The 19,193-nt window shown below is 38.4% G+C and overlaps 2 protein-coding genes across 3 annotated transcripts; both read right to left on the bottom strand.

The window, feature by feature from the left end:
- Window positions 1–1,215: 1,215 nt before the first annotated feature.
- LOC113282660 (probable folate-biopterin transporter 6) lies at window positions 1,216–4,071 on the bottom strand. The gene is made up of 4 exons (XM_026531708.1): window positions 3,318–4,071; window positions 3,012–3,107; window positions 2,747–2,920; window positions 1,216–2,115 (listed from the first exon to the last, which is right to left on the bottom strand). Exons 1-4 carry the CDS (start codon window positions 3,894–3,896, stop codon window positions 1,486–1,488), a joined length of 1,479 nt encoding a protein of 492 aa, XP_026387493.1. The 5' UTR covers window positions 3,897–4,071; the 3' UTR covers window positions 1,216–1,485.
- LOC113282659 (pentatricopeptide repeat-containing protein At4g30825, chloroplastic-like) lies at window positions 3,060–7,475 on the bottom strand. Of its 2 annotated transcripts, none has more exons than XM_026531707.1 (2): window positions 4,644–7,475; window positions 3,060–3,107 (listed from the first exon to the last, which is right to left on the bottom strand). In XM_026531707.1, the coding sequence occupies exon 1, from the start codon at window positions 7,342–7,344 to the stop codon at window positions 4,657–4,659; it is 2,688 nt and encodes an 895-aa protein (XP_026387492.1). In that variant the 5' UTR covers window positions 7,345–7,475; the 3' UTR covers window positions 3,060–3,107; window positions 4,644–4,656. The 2 variants fall into 2 exon arrangements, with proteins under 2 accessions (XP_026387492.1, XP_026387491.1); XM_026531706.1 differs by lacking the exon at window positions 3,060–3,107 and adding an exon at window positions 4,240–4,325.
- Between the last annotated feature and the right edge of the window lie 11,718 nt (window positions 7,476–19,193).

The following is a 19,193-nucleotide window of genomic DNA, read 5'->3' as shown; positions in this document are numbered from 1 at the left end:
ATTAAGGGCGATAATACGAAACATATATCACCGAAGTTCTTTTACAATCAACAACAATGTCTTCTAAACATTCAAGTCAGTAAAGTAAAATCTGACGAAAATGTGGCAGACTTATTTACTAAGTCATTACCTAAGTCCACATTTGAAAAACATGTGAGAAGTATAGGACTAAAGAGGTTGTCCGAACTTCCATGACTCCATGGGACTAAAGGAATTATCCGCTCCCATGACTGTATTAGACTAAAGAAATTGTCCTGCATCAGGGGGAGCACCTGATGGTACGTTGAACTCTTTTTCTTCACCGGGGATACTTTTTCCAACTGGTTTTGTTACTCGGAATGGTTTTTAATGGGACAACAATAATACCGTAATACAAATCATGGGGAGATGTCGATATCAGGGGGAGCATCTAACGATGTGATGTTGACATAAAGGTGTGTTGCACTCTTTTCCTTCGCCGAGGTTACTTTTTCCCACAGGGTTTTATTATTTTAATGAGACAACAATAGCACCGGAAATACAATTCCTCGGTTGAGGTTATTCTTCTCCTTCCAAGTGTTCAGGTTTTTGTGCTAAGTATTTTTCCCGACACATACCTACAAAGGAGAAAAGTCTTGACAAGGGACACCATTTCAGAAGCTCAAATATCGTCTTTCTCCTTTGGCCAGTTTTTATCTCGACGAAGTTTTCTGGCAAGGTTTTGACAGTGCAATGAGTTTGTTATAATGGTTTCATCCAAGGGGGAGTGTTGTAGAAGTATGAGTGGGGAAAAGTCTGACCACCACATGTGGAGACATGCATGCAGACTTCACTCTTTGTACTTGACACATGTAAGGTTTACTCTTTGCTAACCAAAAAGTGTACTACTCAAATCCCACTATTGCATGTACTCTTTATGTATATAAAGGAGGAAGTAGACAAGTAATGAGAAGTACTGATTTCCCTTTTCCCTTCTCTTTAATACTATTCTCTCTTTTTTCTTCTATCTTACCATTTTACTTTATCAAAAACAAATTACAGTTCTGAAGTATTATCTTCCGGTAAGAAACTAATTGGAAGCCTAGCAACAAGCTGAGCTCCAACTTCTTTTTTGAAAAATTAAATTTGATGCATTTTTTTTATATGATCAGTGCGGGGTTGAACGTCTAACCTATAACATTAGAGTTCAACTGGGATGTATAATCCAACTGTGGATGTTTTGTGTGTATGGTTAATGGAAGTTACAGGCTGCAAAAAATTGTAAATTACAGGTATTCTACGTACAATTCGGTGATGCAGAATTATGAAGTGCGGTCTGCAGTTAGTCTGTTATAACATTATGACCAGTCGCACTATCTGGGGAGAGAAATGAATTCAGCAGAAACAGAAAAACTGACATATTTGAAAATTCTGCAACTTATTTTGCCTTGGAATAAATCATGAATAGGGAGTAGAGGTGCACCGAGTTACCCAAGAAACAAAATCGGCATCTTGGCAATTTCTGTACTATCTTTCTCTTAAGCTAGACCCTTCCATTGCTTCCATTTTCTCATTCATTGCTACAAGTTGTATAGTTTCTTCTTCCTCTTCTGAGTTCATCAAGTTCTCGCCCTTTAACAAGTCCGGGGGAACCAAAACTTCGTACTGATCCGCTTTAGGGACAAGAAAAATCAATGCCAAGGTAGAAAATCTCAAAGCGTTCTTTATAACCATCACTAGCCATAAATTAGTAAAATCACTTCTTGTAACATGAAACAGATGAAGAACTAATCCACCAGACCATTTTGAAGAAAGTTGACCCAAACTGTCGATGCACATCAGCAGAGCAAAAAATGTACCTTCAATTCCCAAAGGACATAGCTTAGTGCTAAGCACAATCATGGGCATCCATCTTAATCTATTAACAATCCTCGAAACACATTCTTCGAAGATTACAAAGAAGTAATCAGGAATCCCTAGTTTTAGATTCCAGCGTAGTACAAAAGTTAGATCAAGCATCCCTGAGAACCCATAGAGAAGTTGTGCGAAAAAGAGTAACTTCCTGAAGGAGTAGTAGTCTTTTAACAGTTTGTGGTAGATTAGAACCCCAGCGATGGAAGCTACTGCACCAATTGCATAGATCATCCCAACAAATTCCTGCATCGGTATAACATGAAACGAAATTCAGATTAAAAAACATCTACCTCTACATATCATTCATTTATTCTTTTTGTTTACCTTTGTATAAAGATGGGTTACTATTACAAATAGAAACTAGTACTTCATACAAGTTTTCACCATTCACATTGCAGTTATGTACTAGAGTGCAAGTACCGATCCATGCCTTACTTGTACGGAGTACCAATACTGTCCTACTTTAGTTAATGTAAGCCCATAGTACAGGGAATTGCTTTACAACAGTGACCAGAACACAGCTCAACCTATGTTGTATTAGGCGCTAGGCGAGGCGAGGCGAGGCGCCAGGCCCTCGCCTAGCGCCTAGGCGCGTAAAGGAAGAATTGGAAAACAACCAAATTACACGTAATTTAGCGCCTTGGGCGCCTTTTTTTCTAGGCGTGCCTTGGGAATCTCGCGCGCCTAGAGCGCCCAGGGTGCCTTTTATAACAAAGAGCTCAACTATTCAAAGGCTTTCCCAACATGTGCGTGGAAGATGGACCTTGAGGTAACTACTTGCGCAGGTACTGCACGATATTACACCAATAAGAAATCCAAATCTATGCTTATCAAGAGTGATACTATTGCAGCAAGAGAGTATGCAACGATGTACCTGAGAAAACGCAGGCCCAGCTTTAGGGTCAGTGTACCAATAGAATTGCCCTTCATGAGTGCTTATACTCAGAGCCAGCGATAGATGCATATAAAGTGATGGCTTCCAAACTTGAGGGTATTTTATGGTTTTGTACATCCCATTCATTGCTCCCACCACTTTCTCCGTTGTTGCCTGTGTTCTTAAGGCAAGTTGGACGTCAGAGTAAAGATCATTAACACTTAATAACATAGATTGCCGTAAAAAAATCACTTGGAATTCTTACCTTCTGATTAGAAGGCCTGCTGCTCCTCGACTCATAAATGAAAAACCCTAACATTATCAACAATATAGGTGCAAGTGCTAATAAACCCAAAGCTCCCTGTAATTCACAACTCATTCAAATTCAATAAAAGCAGAAAAGACAGTTAAGAGGTTGTGTTTGATTCGCATTTTCTGATCACATGACAGCTACATTCCTAAATTAAACCTACTGTCAGAACATGAAATGCAGCAACACAGACAAAACACACCCTGAATAACCCAAATTGAGAGAAAATTAGGGTTTGCAAATGTGAAGTTAGTCAAGTACCTTAGCTCCTAATTGGTGAACAAACATACCACTAGAAGAAAACCCAATCAAGGCACCAACAGAGGTGCAAAACCCACAGAGACTCTGCATATCGGATGCCAACGATGGCATTTGAATACTATTTTTAGCAATACAAGCGTCGATCGTAACATCGGCAATTGCCATACTTGCTGTGACCCCAATAAGACAAATCAAAGCCATAAAAGCTGGCATGAATTGAACATTAACCAAAGCAACACTCAATGCTGATACAACACCTAAAATACCAGATATGACGAAGTAAGGTCGCCGATGATAACCTTTGACTGTAAAAATATCTGTTAATAGTCCCCATACTGGTTTCATAATCCATGGGATGTAATAGAACCCTACATACAATTGAACTGTTGATGGTTGAATCTTCTGAACATCTTTCCAATAATAATCTGAAACTACTCTAAATAATGATCCTGAAAAACCTTGATTGAAACCATAAACTGTTACTACTCCTAAAACGAAACTTGTGTTCAGTTCTTTACAAAGCATTTGAATCCATTGAAAGGGTTCACAGATTAAGACAAGAAGCCTGTTTTTACTCATTGTTCATCAATTCAACTGCTCTCTCTCTCTAAAAAGGAAGGAAGAAAGCATCAGAGAAACAAACAGATCTGATACTATCAGTTACTTAATACTATAGAATTTTACTGTAATTTTATTTGGAAACTGATCAAACTATTGTTTAACTTATAAACTCAAAAAACTTTAACAACTCCCAATAACAATAACATCATAAAATATTTATATTTTCATTTCTAGTATATTTTATGATTTAAACGAGCTTCAATAAACTTATAGATTCTCCCTATACAATTCACATTTCAGAAAAATGTGGAAACAGAATAAAAGAAATAGATATAGAGCAATTATCTGAGGAAGGTCATACCTTACAGCCATTTTCTAGAAAAACTTAAGAAGCCAATAGTATTATTTAGAACTTCAGACAATGCAAAAAAGGTGCACCCTTCCTGGCTGCCACATCAATGACAAGTCATTTTCCGAAAATGAATGTACAAGAATATATCAAGTTAGAAAACGACTAGTATAGAGGAATCTGTTTTAACTCATGAGGTTATGGACAATTGTATATTACAACTATTTACTATATACAATTCAGTGATGCAGAATTATGAACAGCAGTTAGTCTGCTATACCATTATTACCAGACACTTTCTCCAGAGGGGAAATTAGTTCAAGTGAAGCACAAAAGTAGATGATTTATTTGAGACTTCTGCTGCTTATTTGTGATTGGATCAAATATGAAATAAGTGCAGAGGTACACCGAGTTACCCGAGAAACAAAATCAGCATCTTGAAGTCTCCATGGTTGTCTGTTTCATCCACAAGGACCATTTAACAGCCTCGAGGAAATTATCATTCTTTTGAAGTGCAGCAATCAGATTAGAGTAGGTTATCTGATCTGGCTCAATTCCGCTGTCCCTCATTTCTTTTACCAAAGCAACTGCTTTTTCAACCATTCCTGCAATTCCATATGCTTTTATTAATGTATTGTAACCGCACAAATCGGGTCCTAACCCACATTCTTGAAGTTCTACCAGCACCTCTGCGACTTCTTCAATCCACCCTTTCTCTCCATAGATATTGATAAGTATATTGAACGTATAATGGTCCGAAACAACACTTGATTCTTTCAACCTCCGTAGCACATCTCTAAATTTCTCCATTTCGCCTTCTTTCCCATAAGCATCCAACATACAGTTGTAAGCCTCAAGGGAAACCGAAAACCCATGAAATTCCATTTTTTTAACAGTAGTTTTCATATTCTTTAAGTCTTTGTTTCGACCATAGGCAGCTATAATAGTGTTGTAGGAGATCACGTCAGTTAGGCCTCGTTTTCTGGCCATCCAAAACACTTTCTTAGCCTTCTTGAAGAGCCTTGCTTTTCCATACATATCAAGCATAACATTAACAGTAATAGTGTTTGGCGCATAACCACGCTGAAGCATCTCATCGAAAACCCTAGAAAGCTCATCCACGGGTAAGGCACGCGAGCAGCAATTTATAACACAGTTGTACATTTCTTGATCCCATGGAATACCGCTTTTCAAAATCTGGTAATATATTTCTTCCAATTTTTGTTGCATACGACACTGTTGATAAATACGAAGCATATCACGGAACAGAAAAACATCTGGAACAATCTCCTTCTGCTTCTCCATGTCATATAAAACCAAAGAAGCTTCTTTTAGTGATCCAGATTTGACATACATTCTCACAACAACACTATATGTAACCATATCCAAATCAATACCCGACGATTTCAGCTTCAAATAAAGGTCTTTTGCTTCATTAAATCGACCCATGAAACCATAGATGTCTATCATTGTGCAAGCTATGTGCAAATTAGGATTGCCCTCAAATGTGGGCATCTGAGTGAATATTCTTACTGCATCCTCGCGATGATCAGACTCTTTGCAGGAGCAAATTAACAAATGGTACAAGTTGTCCTCGAATATGTTATCCTTCCATGTCTTTTCCTTTAGAATTTGCAAAGCATCATCAACTAACTGATGTTTCGCATATGCCATGACCAAAATTGAACAGGAAGTTTGATCGACCAAAACATGACTATAGAAAGAACCTCTCAAAACTAGCGGCACTTTGTTTACCCTTCGAACCTTCTCATAAGCCTGCACAACACTACTAATGATCGAAGAATATTGGCACCCCATCCTCCTCATATCATTGAGAGTCGCTATGACCCCCTCGTCATCCTTATTCCTCACTTGCAAGTTTATAATTGTAAAAAAATTTGAGGAGTTAGGCTTGAAACCTGCTTCTATAAGTTTTTCATAATACCACTTTGTCTCCTTATAGTTGTTTGCTCTACCCCATCCTTCAACCATAGACCGGTAACTTGTCTCATCAGGTTCCAATCCAACATTTGCGAGGTTATGAAATAGAAGTTGTGCAGCATGCATATTCGAAACTTTGCCATAACCAGTGATCAATGTATTATATGCAACAATGTTGGGTGAAGTCCCAGCTTCTCTCATTTCCCTCAACACCCCTTCAGCCTCCACTAACTTGCCCTGTTGGCTATAAGCATTCAGCTGAACCAACCAATTTTCCAAATTTGGAACCACCATATCTTCTTTCATGAACCCAATTATCTCTTCTGATTTATCGTATAACCCGAGACGAGTATATATTGTGATCATAGCCGAGTAAGCCGATTGACATTGCAATTTAAATCCCCTCATTTTCTCAAACACAAATTCTGCATCAGCAACATTAGCACTCTTCTGATAAAGACTCATCAACATACCAAATGTAGCAACATTCGGCCGAACCCCATTTTCCAACATCAAGCGGAACCATTTCGTAGCCAAATCCCCATACCCCTTCCTAAAACAAGCATATATCAGTGTATTAAAAACCTGAAAACTAAGTCGACTCCCTGAATCACTAATCACTTGTTGAAGCAACCCCTCCGCCCCAATCCAATCCTCCTTCCTTCCCAATACCTTAAGTGCTACATTATACGCCACGACATTATCTTTCAACTTCCCATTAATTCTCATCCATTCGAAAAAGCTCAAAGCTTTATCATCATTACAACATTCAAGCTGCTTCAAAATAGAATTACAATGCCCCACAGTCGAATCCATCGAAACATTATCAACAGCAGATTCTAAAGCATCATCAATAACCCCATTATTATATTTATATACAAAAGAGGTTTTTTTTTTCTCATCTCTTAAAACATGTTTTTCATCCAATTTCTTTACACCACGAAATCTCATCCAGAGATTTCTTCTCTCTTTCTTTTTAATAATCTCATAATTCATATCAATAGTAGTATCAATTGAGTCTGTTGTGGATAATCTACAAACCCTAAATTGTTTCACATAACTGATTTTTTGATGAACACAACAACTAGGAAATGAATTTATAAACAAAAGATTAGTTTTTTTTTGTTGAGATTCATGTAGTTCTGATGATGCTGTGTAGATTTTGATGGTGGACATGATGGTGTATACGAAGTGTAAGAGAAAGAAATAGTAGGAGTGGAGATATTTACCTGCTAGAGTGTTTTCATAATCAAATCGGTGGACTGGTGGAAAGAGAAGGAAGAAAGAAATGGCGCATTGGCGCCTCATATACTGGATAAAACGGGTAAACAGCGCCTCATATTTGGGATCCAGCCTTTTCATTTCTTACACCTGTATACACCAATTGTTTTTACTGTGAAATTGCATGGATTGATGAAAGGGACGGGTTACCAGGATTAGCAGGGAATACCGTTTCAAACGAGACAAAAGAGGTAAAGCTGATCTGACCGTCGGATTACTCAAATGGTACCCCGATATTTCCGGTAATCTCCTTTAGTAATCATGTGAAATTGGGACGGGTGGGTATTAAGAACCTAAATATGTGAAATTGAGACAGGTGGGTATTAAGAATCTAAACATAAGTGTCCAAAAGTTTTCGGAGAGATGATCCATGTTAGAAGTGGTTGTTGATAAGAAAGTATTTCATTAAGTTTTGTGTCTATCATATCTCTTACAAGAATCACATGGGATTTAAATAGAGAAACAGGAGTGAAAGACAAGTTACATAGTAAAAGTAAAATCAAACAGCTGGAAAATAGTAAAGACTGAAAAGATAAACTAAAAATTAAAAGGTAAAACATGAATTACTCTAACATTCCCCGTCAAATTGAAGCAGGGTATTCCATCAGTTTGAACCTCAAATCATACAAGTGTGAAGCAGATAATCCTTTGGTAAGAATGTTAGCAAGTTGCTCTGAAGAAGGTACAAATAGAACCTCAACATCACCAAACTCTTGTAGTTCTCTGACTGTGTGATAGTTAATTTCAATGTTGAAAAGCGGGGGTCTAACAACACCACCCATTGTTTCGCTTAACAATCTGTATGGACTAACTCCAAAATACTTTCTAGAAAATCAACTAGACAGTCAGACTCAATCTAGGTAAAAGTATCTCAAGGAGTTAATATCTCTCTCTTGTTTTGATTTACTCAAGCTAATAGAAATCAGCGAGTCCTAATCAAATACAAGGAATAACTCGGATGGTACCAAAGACCAATATCCGAGGATCAATCAATGACAATCAACAACCAAATGTTGGATTACTCTGATTGATGATCTAACGCACAACCTGTACTTATTTCAACTATAAAGATAAAACAACATAATGCGGAAACTGAAATAACACAGACACCAGAAATTTTGTTAACGAGGAAACCGCAAATGCAGAAAAACCCCGGGACCTAGTCCAGATTGAACACACACTGTATTAAGCCACTACAGGCACTAGCCTACTCCAAGCTAACTTCGTACTGGACTGTAGTTGAACCCCAATCAGTCTCCCACTGATCCAAGGTACAGTTGTACTCCCTACGCCTATGATCCCAGCAGGATACTGTGCACTTGATTCCCTTAGCTGATCTCACCCACAACTAAGAGTTGCTACGACCCAAAGTCGAAGACTTGATGACAAACAAATCTGTCTCACACAGACAAGTCTATCGAAGGATTAATCTGTCTCCCATAGATAAACCCTAAAAGGTTTTGTTCCGTCTTTTGATAGTAATCAAGGTGAACAGGAACCAATTGACAATCCTGTCTTATATTCCCGAAGAACAGCCTAGAGTTATCAATCACCTCACAACAATCTTAATCGTATGGTAGCGAAACAAGATGTTGCGGAATCACAAACGATGAGACGAAGATGTTTGTGATTACTTTTTATATCTTGCCTATCAGAGATATCAATCTCAATCCAATCAATATGATTTTACTCGTACGATAAAATATGCAAGATCAGATCACACAACTACGATAAAGTAGTATCGGTCTGGCTTCACAATCCCAATGAAGTCTTTAAGTCGTTAACCTGGTTTTAGAAGAAGAAAACCAAAGGTTAAAGGAGAAACGACTCTAGCACGCAAACTAGTATCACACGTAAGGTGTGGGGGTTAGTTTTGCATTGATTCTAGATGTCCCCTTATATAGTCTTTCAAATCAGGGTTTGCCATTAAGTTACCTTGGTAATAAAGCAATCAATATCCACCGTTAGATGAAAACTTGATTTAGATTCAAGCTAATATTTCTCAATCTTTAGATCGAATACTTATCTTGTTACACATAATTGAAATGCACGCTTCTAGGTTTGTTAATACCCAAACGTATGCACTTGTTGGTTCAATAATAGTTAACCAAAAGGTTATCCATATGAGCATCTCATATCAACCATATTATTCTTCACCATAACTAGTTCACATGACTCAAATGAACTAGTTAGAGAGTTGTTCTATTGTAACGAATTCTTATGTAACTACATAAGACACAATTGAAGCAAAGATGATTTGATTCACTTGAATCGGTTCATGAACTTTTATAGCCACGGTTTGCAAACTGCATTCCTTAGTCTTTTTAATTTTAAGTTCAGACATCATCTTCAGATATATAACCTTTTTAAGTTCGCAGACTTGGTTCGCGGACTTAAGTTACCGGGCAGAGTTTACATACTCCAGCAGAAATTCTCGGGATGAGAACTTCACCGGTTCGCGGACTGGGTTCGCGGACTTAGCTACACGCACTAGTTTGTCAACTCCAGCAGAAATTCTCGGGTTTGAGAACTTCGACAGTTCGCGGACTTTTCTCACGTCATTCTTCCGATTCTCTTGATCAACAAAGTTCGCAAACTTTAGTTCAAGGAATAGAACTTATATATAAATGAGTTTCCACAACAATGCTTATGTCCACCATTGGTTATGTAATCTAAACTCTCATTCCAATCATTGAAACATTCTTCGTCAAAGCAATTTTCAAAGTGATTGAAACATATCATGACTTTCGTCACTACGTAAAGATAAACTTGGTCGAAGCGAAACGCTTACCAACACATATTTCGAGATATAGATAGGCGAGGAATACCCGGCTCTAAATACCAACTGCGTATAATCAAAGTCTATATATAGCATACGACTTTTTGTCTTAAGAAGTAGGAGATAGAATAGATAGACTTTTGAGTGATAAATAAGTTCAAGTCTTCACATACCTTTTTGTCGAGAAGTTCCACCGGTTCCTTGAGTAGTTCTTCTTCTTGTATGATGAATCGCCATAAAGTCCTTGAGCTCAACTACACTTTCTATCCTAATCCGAGACTTAGCTATAGTAGACTAGAAATCAAGACTTATAGTTTTGATCACTAACATTGACAAACATGCTTGAGAGAGAAACGCATGCGAGTTCGACCGAGCAATGCTCTAACAATCTCCCCCTTTGTCAATTTTAGTGACAAAACTATCAATACATATGGAATACAAAAAAGATAATGAAAAATTTAGTAGCTCCTATTCCACATGTATAATCTTCAACGTTCCTCGAAATCTTCGTCATTTCCAAGTACTCCAATGAAAACTTTGGTTAATTTTCCACCCACTACTTTGCTGACTCTTCCAACTGATTGCACGACTTGCTCACATTCTCGTCGTGGGTGAACACATGTGCCGTAGACCGCCAGACCAAAACCCTAGTTAATATCCCCCCATGTAACACGATTGATATCTCGTGATTGTGGAGTCAGTTGCTGACTTTATGGGACGATGAATCCATGTATTGTTGAGTTGAACATGATTTGCAAATATTATGAAACTCATGAATTAAATATGTCTGCTGAGACGAGGTATTATTATGTTATTACCTAAGACGAGCAAACTGTGTTGCTGAATTGTTGAATATTGATAGTTGAATCAATATTCTTGAATCTGAGCAAATATTGCTAATTCGAGCAAATATTGCCGATTTGAGCGAATATTGCTCGTTTGATGAATTGTTGGTAGCAGGACCTGATAAAATATCAATTTAAGATACTGACTGTTGGGTCGAGTATAATAAATAAAAGTGTTGATCACGGGATCAACATAAAATTATTAGTATTTGAATCCGCTCAGAATCATGTTTTTGCAGAGTTCTGGATTCAAAACCCTAATTTTAATGAAATGATGATTTATTGAAAATCAACCGCAGAACGAAGCAGGGACCGGCTACATGGGATTATGACTCCACCATGTAACGCCCAGATGCTCGAATGAGCAAAATACCAAAGTCTCTTGAAGACCAGTTGGTGAAAGAATGATTAAATGCTGGTTTAATCATTTATTAAAATAATGCTCGTGTGAGCGACAGATAATAAAACCCAGCCATAAAAAGATGAGGGACCGACCAAGAGGTCATGGGACCGGATCTTGGTGGACGTGGGACCAATTGATGGTCGTTTGAGCAAACCCTTAGTTGTTTGAAAAGAGTTTGAACCTAATATGAGCAACTGAGCAAATTAGGTTAAAATAGTTAAAACATGTGGGACCGGCCACTTGCAAGCCTCAGGGTCACCCTTGGCCGGTCAAGGGGATGCGCCCATGTCACCATGGACTCCATGTCTCAGTCCTGAGAGTTTCGATATTTTTCGATGCGCATTTGAGCAACATTTTGAGAAAATATAAAGAATTCAGGGTTTTGCTGAAACTAGGAAAATACATGAGATGATGAAAAATAATTAATAAAATAGGGAATTGCAAGGTGTGGGACCGACCACAGCTAGGGCATGGTCGGACGGCTGACACTCACGGTCCCACACACTTTTCCCAATTTTATGTATTTTCTCTGAATTGAGGGAAATTCCATGAAACTGGAGAGTTTTATGAAATTAGGGAACTTCCATGAGATGAGAGAAATAAAAAATAAAATAGGGAATGATGGATTGTGGGACCGGCAATGGCTAAGACATGGCCAACCGGCCAACGGGCACGGTCCCAGGGCACTCTTCCCAATTTTATGTAATTTTCATGATTTTAGGGAATTTTCATAAAATCAAAGAGTATTGTTGAAACCAAGGTATTTTGTTGAAATCAGGGAGTTTTCATAGAATGAGGAAAACAAAAAAAAAAAAAATAATAATAAAATAATAGGCATGTGTGACCGGCTAGGGCATGACCGGCCGGCTAGGGACAGGTCCCACAAGTTTTCTCAATTTTATAATATTTTTCATGGTTTTTAGGGAAAATTCATGAAATCATCGAATTTTCATGGTTTTAGGGAAAATTCATGAAATCAGGGAATTTTCATGGTTTGAGAGAAATAATAAAATAAGGGGGACGTGAGGTGCGGGACCGGCCACGGCTAGGGCATGGCCGGCCGGTTGGTGCTCGGTCCCGTGACACCTTTCCCTAATTTTATTATTTTCTTGACATAAAGAAATATCATGAGATTAAAGAATTTCCTTGGATCGAAGGAGATTTGCTCGAACGAGAGAATTTTCATGAGATCAGGGAAAAATAATAAAAATGATAAAATATAAAATTGGGCGTGGGACTGGTCACGGCATGACCGTCCGGCTGGTGAGCCCAATCCCTGGCGCCTTTGCTAATATTTTATTATTATTATTTTTCCTTCCTATTTTGCATAGGTTCATCGTTCATTCGTATTTTTGAAATGCTCGTTTGCGCATTCAAATGCTGGTATGTACATTATTGCTAAGTACACTTGCACCATTTTAGTCAGGGCTTATTCGATGCTCAGATGCTTGTTTCGTTGAATATTTATCACTAACCCGTGGAATTTTGCTGGAAAGAACCACGAATTGAAGTGACGAAATATAACGAAGAATCGTAGAATATTGCTGGATATTCAGGCGATTAGAGATAATTAACTGATGGCTCTATACTAGCAGGGATTCCTATCTAGGAGCATTAATTATATGAGAGTTGAGCAATATGAACCTGCTGGAGTATCATATTTCTCTTATATAATCAGGGAAAACCTGGTTGCATCCTGAAGACGTTGACGCTCTATACTAGCAGGCACGCTGTCTAGGAGCCGCCAAATCTTTCGATTCTATATGGAAATAATTATTGAAATTGCTCAGTATTCATGAGATGTGTCGTGGTCTCAGCTGGGAGACTACACATCTACAGATACTCTGAGAGACAACCTTTCTCAGTCAGAGGTTTTATGGCATGAGCTTTCATTCTTTATTGAGAGACACGAGTCTCAATACTCATCCAATTGTCGGATCCGGAGCATAAATAATTACTGAATTTGCTCAGTATTCATGAGATGTGTTGTGGCCTCAGCTGGGAGACTACACATCTACATATACTCTGAGAGACAGCCTTCTCAGTCAGAGGTTTTATGGCATGAGCTTTCATGCTTTATTGAGAGACATGAGTCTCAATACTCATCCAATTGCCGGATCCGGAGTATAAATAGTTAGGGTTTTACAATCTTACCCTTGTCGAAAATACACCATATACATTAAGTCCCCTGCTTAGTGAGGAACAATCATGTTCCTCAGTCAGCATTGAATGATGATTTTCCAGGTACAGACGAAAATAAGTAATTGAACTTAGTCATAAGATAAGACATTACCGGATTTCGACCGAATGAGCAAACCATGGTTTGAGCAAAAACCCCAGTGGTATAATAAAGTGTCATCCAGTAAGCATAAATTGGTGTAGAACCGCTGATTTGATGGTGGAACCTTGGTCGGTTTAGGATTCTCGGGTCGGGCCTGAAAAAGGAAATCCTTATGGAATTAGGTTTTGGAAATAAAATTTGGTATAAAAGGAATTAGTTTCTTTTTTTTTATTTCTTCCCGCACGTCCACCATCTCCCTCTCTTCTTCATCTTCTCGCCCACCATCGCCGGAGCGCCGACCGGAGCCACCACCGTCCGGCCAACTTTCGACTGGTGCCGACAGGTACTGAATTATTATTTTTAAAGCTTGTTGTTTTTTCATGAGTCGTTCATCATAAAATAATATGGGTATACACATATTTTGGATGTGAGTTTTATGAAAAACCTTTGGTTTAGGAACGTATGTTCGTTCGATCGTTAGTTTAAGAAACTAGCAACAATCCCTAACTTGAGAGAGATCATTCTTTGGAAAAAAAAAACTTGTGTCTGATGAGTGCCAAATATTGTATATATTTATCCCTTTTTGTTGGCATTTAACTCATCTTTTGTGCATTAAATCTACATTTTATCCCATATTCTGTATTTTCATTGTTTTCAAGAATAAATATTTTTATTAATTAATTTTGCATTTTTAGGTAATAAATAAAGTCTGGATGAATTGCGGAGCGGAATAGAGCAGAAAAGTAGTGAAAAGCCGGGAGGAATTACACAAGGAAGCCGCGAAGAATGTTGTGCACAAGACCAAAAGGGTAGAAATGGGCTCAAGAAGGAAGAATTGTTCTTAGAGAAGATATGGGCCTGGCATACCCAAGGCCCAAAACCCTTTCTCAAACCCATTTCCACTATCCAAGCCCGTATCGGATTTCAGCCGTCAGATCGAAGCATTTCAGCATCCTACGGTCGCTCCATCATCGCACATCAAACTCCGAAGCTCCCGCTTTACATCGCAACGCCCATCTCCATCTTGGGCCGTCCTTTTCGTTGCATTCCTCCATCCGACGGTCGCTACCCACAGCCTCCCATCTCATCGTTGGATCCACCTACCATCGTCACATCCTACGGACCAGATCGCGAAACATCATCCCTCGCTGCAACCGCTCAACACTACAGTAAAACACCCTACACCTCTACCAAACGCCCCCCTCTTCCCAAATCAGTCGACCACCCTCCCCTTCTCCCAAAATCAGTTGCAGAACCACCATACCGCCTGCAACTTCCCTGCCACCACCAGACCTCGAGCTCCACCACCACCACAAACACCTGACAACACCACCACCATCTCCATCACCCGACAACAAAACCCATCATCCTATTTCACCCATTTCATTAACCCTACCCACTGTTAGGGTTTTGACATGAGAGAACTAGGTTGATGGGAACTGAATTCGTAGCAGAGGAGCAGAAGAAAGCATGGGTCATCGACAAGAAGGACAAGGAACAACAAACAAGGAAATTTGGTGAGTGATTTTGAAAATCGAAAAAACCCTAATTTCAAATTTAGGGTTTCTTAAATTTGGGGATTTTTTGTAAACTATAAAAGGGAAGTGTTAGGGATGTAAAAACTGTTCTTGGGTCATCCAAGTAACCATCAATTAGGGTTTATTTTAGATTTAATTTTAATTTCAAATTTCAATTTTAATCCAATTTCATAATTAGGGTTCTTGTTCACTGTGTAGTGTTTGATGTTTTAGTGTTTAATTGTTTGATGTTTTGTTAGTCTAATGCTCTTAGTTGTATAAATTCACTGTTAGCTTAATGTTTAATTTCTGTTTTGATTTCATGTCCTGTTTACTGTTTAGTTCTAGGTGTTAGCATGTTCTAATTCACCACTAGGGTGAAGATGAAACCTTAATTCCATTGTGTAGGAGACTACAATTCTGGCCTCTCATCACTTTGCTCTCACATTGTATGTCAGGCATACATTGTAGTTAGGATACCCCTGTGATTGAAAGTGCAGCAGCCCATGTTAATTGATTATGGTCCAAACCTCAGACTAGTTATGCTCTAATCAGATAGCTAGTACTTTGGGAGGATAATTTAGTTGCAATTGGAATATCCGACTTAGTCTAGGTTAAGAGGTGGAATCTAAACCCTAGTTTGCCATCAACCTTCCCTGTCATCCACAATTCCATCTTCAACTGTTTAGCTTTGTTTTCTTGTTTTCTTTCATTTGTTTCCCCTCATGCTCACTGTGGTGTCTTAACATCACAATCTTTACTTGTTTCACACACTCACTGTCCATTATTCATCTTGCCTCACTGTCAGTTGCTGTTGCTTCAACTGTCAGTGTTGAACTTGCTTCAACTGTCACTTTTGTTGTTCTTGTTTAAAGTCTCATGATTAGTAATCTGCCCTGGTTAGTGTAATCAGTTAGAAATTGGTTACAATAAGAAAAATAGCACTTGCACCCCCTTGTCCCTGTGGAACTGACCTGTGCTTGCCCTGTGTTGCTTGCCGACACTGTGCACTTGCAGTTAGAATTTTTAGGATCATTTCTAGTCCTACCAAGTTTTTGGCGCCGCTGCCGGGGACTCGGTTGCGGCGCAATTGCTCTTTCTTTCTTTTGGGTTGTTACTGAACTCTGCTTGCTGTAACTCCTATGCTTGCTTGCTGATTTTGCTTGATGTAACTCCTGTTGAGTTGTTGCTAAGGGTGTGTGCTGCTGTGGTGCTTACTGAACTCTGCCTGAAATCTGCTGTGGTGCTGTGGTGCTGTTGAAAATCTGTTGCTGCTACCCTGCCTGCACTGAACTGAACCACCTGCTGCCCTGCCTTGCTGCAAGCCCTGAACTGAACCACCTGCTGCTGCTGGTGCTCTTGTGCTGCTGTGGTGCTCCTGCTGGTGCCAGGCCAAGAATCCTGTGAGCTTCTGCACCTGTTGCTGCTGATCTGCTCCTGCTGCAAAGCCCTGAGCTGGTGAGCCTGCTGAAGACCAAGCCCAACAGGACTGTGCTGCTGAAAAAAAAAAAATCACAAGCCAATCAGTAGCAAATCACAAGCCCAACTGTGCTGCTGAAGTTGCTGTCAAGCTTAACAATTTGAACCAAGCCCAACTGGGCCTTGAGTGTTGAAGCCAAAGCTTAGGATGATCCAAAGCCCAACTGGGCTTTTGCAACCTAACTGAGCAGCTGGGCTGTGCTTAAGCAAGTAAGCCTAAACCCATTAAGAGAACCCAACCTGTGGGCTTCCATTTTTAATTTGTGGGCTTGTAATAATTTTTGTTTTTCTTTATTTTTTATTTGGGCTTGTAATAATTTTTCTTTTTCTTCTTTTTCTTTCTTTTATGGGCTTGTAATTATTTATTGTTGTTTTTATTTTCTTTTGTGGGGTGTGATAATTTATGCTAGGCTAAGTTTAAAAGAAAAAAAAAAAAAAAAAAAAAAAAAATATTCACTTGCTCCCAGATTTTAAAACCAAATTTTGTTTGGCTCCCACATTAAAAACCAAAATTTTTATTTTTCCCATTTAAACCAAATTTCTTTTATATCCCACCAAAACCAAATTTTTCCCAAAAATCCAAGCCCATCAAAAACCAAATTTTTGAAAACCCATTAAAACCAAATAGTGGGCTTTGTGTCTTTTCAAAATGGGCCAATCTAATGCTCTCCATGAATACATGTATCCGTCAATAAAAATTCCATTATCATGTATTGTATTACCTCAAACCAATAACCCTTTTAAAATAAATGCAAGCATGATACAAATACTTCCTATATTTCGAGGGTTCGACTCTGAGAACCCCTATACTCATGTAAGGGAGTTTGAACAAATTTGTCGGACTATGCAACCTGATCATATGTCCGAAGACTCTCTGAAATTGCGGTTGTTTACATTTTCTTTAAAGGAAAGGGCCAAAACATGGTTTTACGGTTTGAGACCACAATCAATCACCACTTGGGAACAACTCACTAATCAATTTTTCCAAAAATTCTTTCCACATCATAGGACCATCGCTATTCGTCAAAGTATCAATTGTTTTGTCCAATTGGATGAGGAAACTGTTTTTCACTATTTTGAACGTTTTAATGATTTGTTGAGTGAATGTCCGCACCATGGATTTGAGAAGTGGAGACTTGTCGTCATCCTCTATGAGGGACTAGACTTTAAATCTCGAACCATGGTTGAGTCTATGTGTAATGGTGAGTTTATTGATAAATCTGTGGATGATGCATGGAATTTTTTAGCCGAGATTGCAGAGAAAACCCATCAATGGGAATCCGTTAGGGAAACAGGAACAACACCACATGATATGAGTCATCCCCATGAATTAGAGTTTTATTCTTGTAATAGCTCCGACCTTAGGATTGAAAATTATCCTAGATTGCAAAATTCCTATCATGATGATGATGATGATTATGATGTTATGTTAGAAGAACATGTCTATACTGAAAATGTTATGGAACCTTTGGGTTCAAATACATTAGGCTTCTCTGCCCCGACCTTAATGCATGATATTTCTTCTAGTATTCCATGTGATGTTTCCCCTGATGTGCCGATACACGAGAATAAATCTGTTGATGATGATAATTCTGATTGTGATCTTGCCAATGTGATTGATGATTGTGAGCATGATGTGACATGTGTAGATGAGTTAGGAGATTTTGATTTGATTGATAATGATATGCCTATTCTTCTACCTAAGTCACAATCTGATGGCCTTCCACCCAACCTAGATTTGGTTTGTACCAATATTGTAAAACCAATTTTTCTGAAAATTCCTAATCTAGGATTGGAACTGTGTGCCTCCCAAGTCCTCTTGGACTATTTTGCTTCAAAATATAACACTTTTAAAGAGCCACAGTTGGAAATTGCATGTTTGCCCATCCTGAAAACAGTCCATTATGAGTTAGACCTTTTGAATCCTGAACCCCTAAAATTGTTAGATTTTGTGCTTAAAAGTAAACCGGTTGAACAATTGGGTTTAGGGGTAATTCATTCGGTTTTTCACTCTCACTCCCATTTAAGTCCAATTTTAGTGTTTTGAAACTTCCTTTGTCTCTACACTTTTTCTTTTGGGTTGATCCTCAACTCTTTAGATTGTTAGTGTATGGTGAATTTTTTGTATATAATCCAGTAGTTAAAATTTCTTAAAAACCCTTTTGTTCCTTTTGTATATATTTTGCTAATCCAATATGATCTCGGCTGAAATATGTTGGATTTTTGCCTTAAATAACGGAGTTTTAATTCTGCTTTCGCCGAAATCGGGTATTCTCTCTCCTTTTACTCTACTCAGCATGTCCCTTTCCATATGTTGCATTTTAATCCTTTCCATATTTTGAAACATTGAGGACAATGTTTAGTTTAGGTTTGGGGGTATAGAGTAGATACCATGATAATTTGCCATAATTGAAAACGAACTCCTTCTTCTTTTTGAAAA

This window comes from Papaver somniferum, chromosome 5 (genome assembly GCF_003573695.1).
Source record: "Papaver somniferum cultivar HN1 chromosome 5, ASM357369v1, whole genome shotgun sequence".
Taxonomy (NCBI): domain Eukaryota; kingdom Viridiplantae; phylum Streptophyta; class Magnoliopsida; order Ranunculales; family Papaveraceae; genus Papaver; species Papaver somniferum.
The sequence above is the reverse complement of the archived record's forward strand: the minus strand, read 5'-3'. Positions and strand labels throughout refer to the sequence as shown.